Here is a 12,077-nt window from a genome sequence, read left to right on the forward strand (position 1 = left end):
TCTTAATAGATGAGGAACTGTAACATGAAGAACTCTATGTAGTTCTGGTTAAAGGTTCTTCATGATACCAATAAAGGTTCTGTAAAGAGAGCTGTATTTAAATGTCTTTTGAGGATCCAGATGAAGATTATTTTATGGCATCATTATGAAAAACCCTTTTTGTTTTCTCCTGGCACTTTATTTTTAATATCAGCTCATGTTTTCTTGTTATGTTTCACATGGGTTTATGAGTTAATGATAACAAAATATTCACTAAACTATTCCTTTAACTGCTGATCTGCACACTTTTGTATTCATGAACTCATGCATTGGTTTCAGGCAGACGGCTTATAATGATGGTGTGATTGTATCCGGCAGGTACGTTTTAAATAACAATTTTCTCATTTCAGCTCATGATAAATCCCACTCTTCATTTTATTCTTCACATTTCCAGGAAAGTTTTCCATTACAAATATTCATGTCTAATAGGTCTCCACAGCGTGTCGTAGATCTCTCTGTATCTCTGGAGCTTTTCCAGTATTAGTTTAACAAAATAAATGAAGTTTGTTTCTGTGTAGCTTTTATTTATTTCTAGAAAAGATGGATGAAAAGTCTCGCGTGTTGCCTGCAGTCATAGTTCACTATTCTCCATGCAAGCCATGTTAAAATTGTTTGCTTTCTTCAGGTTTGCTGAGTATGGGTAAATTTATTTTCACCCCGCTACAATGTATTATTCATCAGCATATGTAAATAATGCATGAGTGAGAAAATTAACCCTTCGCCTCTGAAACAGCACAGCAGTCAGACTCACGATAAGCAATTAATGAGGTTATTAATATGTACAATTACTTTAAACGGCACTCTCTATCTGGGGAGCGAACGCTTATCTTCATTAAACAGATTAAATGAGTGTTTACCTTTCTTTCAGTATGCAGATAGTAAAACACTGACCATTCCTATATGTTTTGTTTGGCTTAAGGTTCACTTGGGGTACATCTATGGACAAATTATAAAACCATGCAATTTATCCTAAAAAGTTTGACAGTTAAACAGTTTTTATTAGCATCTTTCTGTTCTCCACAGTTTCTCTGTAAAGACACATTATCAGTCCAGATGAAGTTGTTCTGATAGATGTAAGATGAAAGTGTTTCACACGTCTTTTCACACACAAGCTGTGCTGTTATGTAAATGAAACACCTGTTTGCTTACAGATGGTTTCATTCTGCCCACGTTTGCCATCACCTATTAAAAACATTTGCTATTATTGAGTTTCTCTACATTTGTGCGGATCATTGTGTCAGGAAGTGGATTGAAGATGCTTAAGAACTTCTGAGATAATACTTGGACACCATTAATGCAGCATACGGTTAAAAATGTTTATCAATACAGTACTTCATTTATTTTAATACTAAGCATCCTTCGTGTGAAATTTGTGGTAGTATTTCATTCTGAACAGATTTCTTGTAGCAATGCAGGTTTAAAGGTACGGAGGTCCCAGCATCATTTATTCTGTATAAATGACTCACTGCCAGAATCTCACAATCTTCTCTAACTCAGTTTTATATTTTCTACATTCTCCGTTCATCATAATCATATAATAATCATTAGTTTTATTTGCACTGCTCGACGGTTACAAGAAAAGCAATCTCATCATCATACTGCAGGCGTGAAAGACGTTGGCTTCAGGCAGAGAGCGAAAACAAGACTGAGAATAATTAAACAGGTGAAAGTGAAGATCAGCATCTTTTATTATATTACTGCCAGATGTAGGAAAGCATCGTTTCACTCGTCTATCATCAATCAAATATTCATACAGCAAACAGCATTGCATGTTTTAAAGTTTCAATTTAGACATTTAGGTAAACAAAGAAGCCATTTTTTTCTTTTTTATTGTCATTTACACTAGAATGATAAAAATGTCCATGAAAAATATATCCACATGTTATAAACATTAGCAGTAGTTTATACGATGCATAAAAGCAATGTTTTATAATGTAAAGCATAAGAATGAGAGAGAGAAAGAAATCCTTGTGTGTTGTTGTGGTGCGTTTGAGATCAGATGTGTTAATGTTTGAGTCGGAGCAGATGGCAGATGTGAAATCTTATGAATCTGTTACTCTGTTAGCGGTGAAAGACGAGAGATTAGCCGAACTCACAGGTGCTGCTGTCTGCCTGTAATAACATCAATGATGAAAAAAATCAATTACAGGATCCCAGCTGTTAAACAGATCAGTGTGTTTATGAGCCACGTGTCCCTAGTAGACCTTTAAACATCTCTGAATCTTAATACTTCCAGCATTATCTGCACCTTCAGACCAAAAGAATTTAGTTCAATGAGTCGCGGCTTTTATTGCGAAACAAATTTAGCACAATGTTTTTCAGTACTGCACTTGTCATGTGTGAAGTTTGAATCGCTGGCCAGTTTTAATGTAAAAGAGCAGGTTGGATGAAGGTCAGATGGAAATGGTTCACACTGTTTGTCCTTCAGGGCAGCTTTTGCTACAGTAAGAAATGTATTTCTATTTAACAAATTTTAAGGTATTGCTGAAAACTGGATCTAAATTCCATTTTTTTCTTCATAAATCTATAATATTAATCTCTCCAGTCTCACAAAGCCATTATTCTGACAGTCATCTTCATCTTCACTTCAGGATATGGATGAATGGCTTTAAAAAGAGTTTTAGTCAGCAGATGTCGATCACATCATTTCTTTTACAGTTTCAAACCATGCTTTCACTGTGAGTTTATGGTAAAAATGTTTAATAAATGCAGAGACTGTGATTTCAATTTGTGAATGTTCCTTCATGTAATTTATTCAGGTGTGGTTTGACTGCTTAGAAAGATGTTAAAACCTCAGCAATCATTCAGTGGTAGTTAGTTTAATGAAAGAAATCACTCATTAACACTTTCTGCCGTCTGTTATATTGTGTCATCCTGTAGAGCTCAGTGGTAGAGCTTTGCATTACCAGTGGAAAAGGTTGTGGGTTTGAGCCCAGGTATCACACAATACTGATCCCAAATGGGTTACACTATAAGTTGCTTTGGATAAAAGTGTCTGTCAAATGCATAAATGTAATGTGTCAGAAAAGACTGTATGAGACTGAGTTGCAATAAAAACCTGAAAGTTTGAGTTTATTCTTTACTTTGAGACTTCAAAAAGCCTTCAGAAATGAAACGTGCAGAAGAAAAACACAGACTGAGTCATCGTCACCCCGAGCGAATCCCTGCATCTCTCCTGATTAACATAATCACAGCTCATTAATTATTCAGGAGGTGTGGCGAACGCTCCAGGGCTCGGCCTTTACTCTGTCTAATACCCTGTGTTTAATATTAACCAGGCGGAGGGATTTGCATACGGATTATGATGCCTGCTGGCTGTGGCTCTGATCCGAAAACCACATGAGGACAATCTGCAAATTCACCAATACCATTAAGACTATTGGTTTATATAAATTTAATTGTGATTTAAACATTGCTATGTGGTGGCTAGATACATTTTGTTGGATAGTATGAGATGCTGGATTCTTGTGACATTAAGATGACTTATTAAGGCATTTGGCAGAAACTTTAATCCAGTGCATTACAAGGTATAAATTTGATCATTACATGTGATTGAACCCATTGCCCTTTGTGTGCTAACACAACATCTATTTAAATGTGCACATTAATATTTAGGTGAATTTTTCAAAAAAGTAATGCAAGTTACTTTTTTAGTTTAATTAATTTGTTTAAAAAACATAGTCACATTACGCACTTTATGTGTACACCCCTGTGTGGGAACAGATTGAGTCAGAAACTGATATGGCAGGCCAGAGCTCGACATTTTTGTAATTTTGCAATTTCTGAATGCAGAACTTTTCAGTCATAAAAAACACCTTCAAGGCCTGAAGAGATCAAACCTCAGCCAAGAAAAAGTAACGCAAAAGTAACTAAAAACTAACGTAAGCATTACTTTTCATGAAAGTAACTAAGTAACGCAACTTAATATTGTAATGCATTACTTTTAAAAGTAACTTTCCCCAACACTGGTTGTGTGTATAACATCATCTCTACAGTGTTTCTACAGCTCTGTGACTCTAGAAAGTGATTAAGATGTTGCAAATATTTGAACGTACGAGAGCTCTCATCTACAGACTTTAATCGACGGGAACGCTTAAATAAATAATTAAAGGGGATTTTGCTGCATATTGCACCGTTGACATTTTGAAAACAAATCTTGGATTCATGAGCTATCACAGTGAAAGATCGGCGCAGGCTATTAGGCTTCTGACAGAAATAGATGTGAGATTGTGAAATATCGGCCTGTAATCTCACTGATTTATGACGGTTTGTTGCCGCCTCACGGAGAAACGCCACAGATTTATTGCCACTCAGGTGGAAATATTAATGAATCTCAGTTCACCAAAGCTGACGATGCATCTGTGAGCGGACGATGACGATGTTAACAAATCAAACTACTCATCTAAAGCTTTCAATGCTTAATATGCATATACAGATTTGTACAAACGTCTTAAACTTTGATGCATAACTCTCTATCATTCACAGACTAATGAACAAAAACAATCCTGAGCCACATCATCATATCATGCAGACTGAAATATCACAGCCTTTAGTGGGCTCGGTCAGTAAACAACCACTGATCTGAAGCCAAGATATTTTTATAAAAAACGCTCAAATAGTGAAGTATCCCAACAATGCATTGTGTTTACCAGAGACAAGTTAAGATGGGTCTGTACAAGACTTAAAAATGTATTTCTGTTTTAATTCTAAGCAGTAAAGACATTTACAGTTCAATAGATTCATGTTTATGGTTGCCATCTGTTTCACATACTGCTTAAAAATAACCGTAGGTGGTATTCAGTGCATACAGATTGAAATATGCTAAAATTTTTCTGAACCAAGCTTTTGTATAGAGACTGAAATCTCACAGGTCAATGTAATTCAGAGAGAATTTAAAAGTGAGATGAAGATATGAGGATGAAGATTGTAAGATGTGATTTAAATATGAGAGTTGTGCTACTGTATAATCGCCTGCAGCACACTATTGTTCATGTGTTATTGTTCATTTTAAAAACTTAAAAAACAGGGCTTCAGAATCTCAAATTGAAATGTTTATTGAAACGTCTGCCAGATACAAAGTATTTCATTTATCAAAACTAAGATTACATGAATTATTTTACACAGAAAGCGGTTTTGGGTCCTTAAAGAGGACATTTCACAACAGATAAGAAGACTTTTTTAAGATGTAAAATAAGCCTTTGGTGTCCCCAGACTGCGTATGTGAAGTTCTTGCTCAAAATACACCACAGATAATTTATTATAGCATGTTAAAATTGACACTTTGAAGGCATGAGCAAAAATTAGCTGTTTTTGGGTGTGTCCTTTAAAATGTAAATGAATTGATCTCTGTACTAAATGGTATTGCCGTGGTTGGATAGTGCAGATTAAGGGGCGGTATTATTATAATATGATCCCCTTCTGACATCACAGGGGAGCCAAATTTCAATGAGCTATTTATTCACATGTTTGCAGAGAATGGTTTACCAAAACTAAGTTCCTGGGTTGATCTTTATCATTTTTTCTAAGTTGATAGAAGCACAAAGGACCCAATTATAGCACTTAAACATGAAGAAAGTCAGATTTTCATGATATGTCCCCTTTAAAACATACCAATGTTAAAACATAACAAAAGTTGTTTTTTATTTATCACAACCTCTAATAACATCATACTGCAACTTATGAACAACCTGAATGAACTGATGAAGTAAAAAAGTTTGTCAAAGTTTAGAGAATCAAACAGCATCTCATACAGAGAATCTAAGATTTCAAAAAGAATAACATTCAGAAATGAATACATGTCATTGTAGATATAAAGCATGTGTGCTTGATGATCAAGTGATTGTGTTTAATTGCTTGTTTCAAATAATAATTTATCCCTTTTGATGATATCTGTTAGATGATTTTATTAAATAATTTAATAATTAAAGGAAACATGCTTAACTCTTACATGCTTAACTTGTCAATTAAGAGACAACGCTTCCCTGCCAATGACGAGTTTTTCTGGCTTTCCGAAATACCGCTTTTATCTTCCGCAGCTTATAAACCTGGAAGTATGGCCCTAGGGCAAACAGCTGTATGTCTGTGTAAGTTTTAAGGATCGCTCTGAATCTGATCTCTATCAAAAGTCCTTCACAAAAATTTTATTATCTCAAATTTTGTTTTTGAAAAAACCTACCCATATTTGAGAGGTTATAAAAAGAGAACTAATGAAGGTAGGATGAAATTTTCTGGATGGCATTAAACTTTTGTGAAAATGATGGAAAATGTTGGTGCTGGCTGGCCACTTTTTTCAAAAACCCTGGCGGGGAAAGAGTTAACTTCAAAGCAGAATCAATTTCAATATAATAACAGAGTTTTCATTGGTCGGGATGAATTTGCAATTGCATTAAATAAAGTTTTATATTTCCAAGTGTTAATTCAAATTGCTGGTAATTAAGTAAATCACTGACATTTGTGACCCTGGACCATAAGTCAGACAGGTACATTTGTAGCAATAGCCAACAATACATTGTATGGGTCAAAATTATTGATTTTTATGCCAAAAATCATTAGGATATTAAGTAAAGATCATGTTCCATAAAGATATTTTGTGAATTTCCTACCATAAATATATAAAAACATGTATTTATCATTAGTAACATGTGTTGCTAAGGACTTCATTTGGCAAATATTAAAGGCAATTTTATCAATATTTATATAATAATAACAACATTTATATGATTTATATGGTTTTGGCCAAATATCCTTGTCATATCCTAACAAACCATACATCAATAGAAAAGCTTATTTATTTAGCTTTCAGATGATGTATAAATTTAAAAAAAAAATGGTCTAGGGTCACATTCATCTCCAGATGAATATTTAACTCTTTTAAACCCACAATGCAGGTTTATACAGTAGTACAGTTTAACTCTTATCAATAACCCTGTGAGAGATTCAGACACACATGTGTGTTTACTGTAGAACTGAAACGGAAGATTTGTTTTGTTTCTAGATCATAAATATGTATGACTGAATGTCACGTGTGTCAATTTATTAAGATAACATTTATTAAGAATAACATTAATCTTTCAAGTCAAATGAATACAAATGTAAAAAAAATCCCCAAACTTTCAGTCTAATAAGAAGATATATTAAAAACCAAGATCATCCAAATATCTTACATGTCAGGCATGAGTTCATCTCTATGATGATGAGTCGGATGATGTCACTGTGGGTTCAGTTTGGTATGATGTTGTTCATCAGGTCAAGGTTAATGAAGAACTGTAAAAGCTGTGATGTTGAGTCTGTATACATCTGTATCATCAGTTAGATGTATCTGAATGAACACTGTTTGTTCCTTCTATAGGAGATGTTACAGAAGATGGAGTCACAGCATCATGCCAGCCACCGTTACCCTAGAAAGAAAGTTTACAGTGAGTCACATTAAGATTTTAGGTTAAGGTTGAAAAGTAGCACTGCATCTAATGTTGTGTACAGTCCCGTGCTGATGTAACCTAATGTAAATAATATACATTACTACTGTATTTACACAGCTAAACAGAATCAGCTATAAATATGTAAGGGATAATGCAGCAGGTTGTTATCACAGAAATATGCCTGAAGGGAAGCAACGGGTCTTGTATCACATCAAAGGAGCTTATTTCATAATAACAACTGACTGCATATACATTATTCTGCTTATTACACAACTATTAGATAGATATTACATATCTCTCCCCATCATTGACGAGATATTTCAATGGCGAGTTTTTAAGCCAATCTATTATCCACCAGGTGTCGCTCTTACCCAACTTATAAAACACTGAAGCATCCACTGATCCAAAAACAGTAAAAACTCTGAATCTGATCTTTAACAAAAGTCCTTTACAAAAATGCAATTATAATTTCAGCTTTTTGCCCAAAATTTTATATTTTCGAAGAAATATACCTATATTTGAAAGGTGATAAAAAAAGAACGAATGAAGATATATGAAACATTTTTTAAAGCAGAGGGTCCGTTCTTTCATTTTATATCTTTTATGTTTATATATTTATAGAAGAAAAAGTTTTCTGGAATGCATTAAACTTGTAAAAATCATGAAAAATGCTTGTGCTGACTGGCAACTTTTATTCAAAAACACTGGTGGGGAAAGAGTTAATTATTGATTTAAATTATTTTATTAGCTCATTTTTAAAGAAAACAGACCTTTCGCCAGGAAAACCTGTTTACTTTTGGTTTTAAGATGTTAAAATGTCATGAACACACTATTTAGGTTTAATCATTTGTAAATATAATCTCATATATGTTATTAACTCTTTCCCCGCCATTGATGAGTTATCTCGTTCATTAAGAGAAAACATTTGCATTAAAAAACTGTTCCTGGTGAGGTTTTATGTTAATCTGTAATACCGCGATTATCCATTAGATCTATCTATTATCCAATTTATAAAAAAAACTAAAACAAAAAAATTATTTACTAATTTTACACTCCGTGTATGTTTTGATAATCGTTCTGAATCTGATTTCTAACCAAATTTAAGAGTTTATAAGCAGAGAAAAATACAGATAGGATGAAAGTTTTTTCCCATTTGTTTGTTTATTTTTTGTTTGAAAGCAGAGGGTCTGTTCTTTCATTTGATGTATTTGTATGTTTATATAGAAGAAAAATTTCCTGGAAGGCATTTGTGAAACTTTTGTTAAAATCACAAAAAAATGCTGGCGGGCAGCTTTTCAAAAAATTACTGCGGGGGAATGAGTTAAAAGACATATTTATATTTCATTTTTGTGTAATATTAAACTATACCTGTCAAAATGATTTTCAGCATCCAGGTTACCGTGTGTTTATTAGTTTTGAGCGGTAGATATCCGAAAAGAACGAACCTTGGAATGTCGTGACTGCCCAAGCCGTGTAATAAACACAAATAAATTACATTGACATCTAAATTCTCCCGATTGATTCACTATGGATGTTGATTTTCTTCTTTCAAAGCTGTTAGAAGATTTCTGCGCCTTTATTCTGCCATGTGGCTTAAACAGATAAATGAACCTTTAGTGCTGTGACTCCAGATCGACTCCTTTATCAAACATTTCCTATCTAAGAAGACGCTCTTCACATCTGTACGAAGCCGCAAGCAATTTCACTCTCATATTTTATTATAATGATAAGAAAGCGGCGTGTGAATTCTCTCAGAGAAAGAAAGCGATGCTGTGCTTCAGTATGAAGGTCTGGAGCAGTGCTTGGTTTCTTAGTAATGTTTGTTAAAAATAAAAATGGATGTGCTTTAAAGCCTGCACACGGCCCATGCACAGATGATAATATTAATATAAATCCATAAATTATATGAATCTTTGCCTTTTAAAAAACTTTCATCACATCTTACAGACTAAGGGCTCTATCTTACACCCGGCGCAATGCAGCGCAATGCGCGACGGAAGTGTCATTTGCTAGTTTCCACCCTGCGCAATTGTAATTTTCACGTTTAGCGCCACGTTGTTTAAATAGCAAATGCATTTGCGCCCCCTTTTGCGCCCATGGGCGTTCTGGTCTGAAAACGAGGTGTGTTCAGGCGCATTGTTGGCGCGTTGCTATTTTGAGGAAACTAAAATAGACTACGCCATTGACCAACAAAAACCTGGTCTAAAGTCTAAAGTCAATGGCGCAATGTGTTTTATGTTATTTAAAGAGCGCATTAGTAAAATGCGCCTATAAACGGGGGACAACGCGGGTTTGCTTATCACAAATTACATGAATGCGCAGCAGCACAAAAATGCTTTTAATTGTGAAAGATTAAAGGATTGAATGTAAAAGATTATTATTGAGTCTCTTGGACATAAATGAGGACAGATTATGAGACGTAAGAAGGCATAAAGAGCTGAAGCGCTTCACCTGCAGCCTGGTAAGTAAATAAATGCTTTGCTTTAAACAAATGCATCTGTTTTTAAATGTTTTTTTTAAATGCTCCTCACGGATTTATGGATGACTCTATACCTGCGGATATGGTGAGATGAGAAACATTTTTAAGTAATGCTTAAAAAAACTCTTTGCTAAAAAAAAATGCTGTCCAGAGTGCTGAAACGTGAGGGGAGGGAGAGCCGTTTGTAAATTCTTTATCTCCTGTTTGTTACAAATAAAGTATTTTTAGAGTTCAAACCTTATCTTACATAACCTACTTGTAAATTATTTTTTGATGATATTGGATAGCCATACATTTAAAGCAATTGCCTGCTTTTTACTTCCATGACTAAAAGAAAACGGGTTTTAAAGGTTTTAATAAAAACAATTTCAATACAAGTGAAAAACAACACAATTATTTAACATTAATCTTAAACCGGGGATCTTCTTCCTCCGCTTAGTTTTTTAGTTTACAAAGTCCGTCATCTAAATAGGGATTAGACATAGCGCCAGCGCAACTTGCTTTTAAAGGGGATGAGAGCTGAGTCTCTCATTGGTTTACTGCACGTTACGCCCAAAATACTCCCACTATAATAGGACCTACCCTTTTCGACCATGCGCTCGGCGCACAAACCATTTTTCCCGTCGTTAAATTAGCAAATGTGCATTCGGACACGCCCATTTAGACGTTGCGCTGTGCGCTTTAGACAATGCGCTTAGATCGTTAAAATAGGGCCCTTAATGTCAGCTGTCGTCTTTGCGCGGACGGATGTTTGATCAGGGTGACATTTTTCTGAACGACTCCTGCTGGGATGAGATTATCTGTTCACACGTGTGTACTGCACATCCATTTGAGTTTGCACACAGTTAAATACATTTCTAGCCTATAATATTCACATTTGAAATGAAAGATTTATCTTTAGCAAACCTACATTTAATCCATGAGGGCTGTAAAGTGGATTTCCCCGCAGACCATCACTGTAACCCAATGACTGACTGATACTGTGACGTATGGAGTCTCCCTGCAGACAAAAACACACATTACACACAACACCGTACACAATACATTTAACATTCATTATGTGTGTGTGTGTGTGTGTTACCTGTGTGTGTCCTGTACTGGTGAGCTGGGCAGACTGGTATGAGTTTCCATTCAGACTGGTCAGATTCATGAACACATCTCCATATGAACCTGAGGAACCTGCAGAGTTGATTTAGTGCAATAAATTAAAAAATAACAGATGTAAAATTAAGTTTTGAGTTTGACCACACAAAGCTGAATAGAGAAAGAAGACATGATGAACAATGAGAGCTGTCATACCAGTGAACAAGCTGTTTAACAAAGGGGTTTTATCTTCTGCTGTATCCAACTGAAACTCTTCATCTTTCATCTGAAATCCTGCACAGGGAAATGTCAGATATAAAACAAACCATAGTAAGTTGCCTACATAGGAAATATTTTGCAGCAAACCACAAAATAAAGACAGAATGCTTTAAAAATAAGATTGAATCCTTGTTGAAGTCAAAGCCTTATGATATTAAATTCTAAAATTACCGCATGTAAAGGAAATGAGAAAGCTAAGAGATTACATTTGCATAAATAAAGTAGAAATATTTGGTGAGAATGATCACATTTACAAGAGTCCAATCTCTGTTGGAGTGTTAGATGAAGATGAAGATGTTGTGTTGATGTTTACCAGAGCCGGGTGTTGACGGTGAGTTAGTTTGACTGTTCTGGACAGCTGCAGCCACGGCCTGGGTTGCTGTTACTGCTGTTTTAGCAGCGTAGAGATTCGCCTCTTCCTGAAATTTACCAATATTCTTCTTATAGCGAATACGTTTATTACCAAACCAGTTAGACACCTGAGAGAGAGAGAGAGAGAGAGAGAGAGAGAGAGAGAGAGAGAGAGAGAGAGAGAGAGAGAGAGAGAGAGAGAGAGAGAGAGAGAGAGAGAGAGAGAGAGAGAGAGAATGAGATGTATAATGTAAATGTACAGAGAGGAATAAGAGGATGTGGCATCCACATAAACATGAAAAACCACACCTTTAGATTTTTCAACTAAATAATCTTGTTCTTACATAACATAAAACTGTTGTCATTACAGAAATAAAACAGGCAACATGTACAGTAGATCTTACATCCACATCTTTAAATGTGTGTTA

The 12,077-nt window shown here is 35.0% G+C and overlaps 1 protein-coding gene across 3 annotated transcripts in view; it reads right to left on the reverse strand.

Annotated features, from left to right (window-relative positions):
* Positions 1-1,709: 1,709 nt before the first annotated feature.
* Positions 1,710-12,077, reverse strand: part of pbx3a (pre-B-cell leukemia homeobox 3a) — a 30,974-nt gene continuing 20,606 nt past the window's right edge. For 2 of the 3 annotated variants that reach the window (XM_065251182.1, XM_065251183.1), the window contains 5 exons: positions 11,612-11,777; positions 11,236-11,313; positions 11,018-11,115; positions 10,847-10,936; positions 5,078-7,436 (listed from right to left, as the gene is read on the reverse strand). In XM_065251182.1, the coding sequence (XP_065107254.1) occupies positions 7,344-7,436; positions 10,847-10,936; positions 11,018-11,115; positions 11,236-11,313; positions 11,612-11,777 (525 nt within the window). In that variant the 3' untranslated portion in view covers positions 5,078-7,343. Of the gene's footprint in view, positions 2,152-5,077; positions 7,437-10,846; positions 10,937-11,017; positions 11,116-11,235; positions 11,314-11,611; positions 11,778-12,077 lie in introns of those variants that run through there. The other variant, XR_010526827.1, reaches the window with a different exon arrangement.

This window comes from Paramisgurnus dabryanus, chromosome 5 (genome assembly GCF_030506205.2).
Source record: "Paramisgurnus dabryanus chromosome 5, PD_genome_1.1, whole genome shotgun sequence".
In the NCBI taxonomy this organism is placed as follows: domain Eukaryota; kingdom Metazoa; phylum Chordata; class Actinopteri; order Cypriniformes; family Cobitidae; genus Paramisgurnus; species Paramisgurnus dabryanus.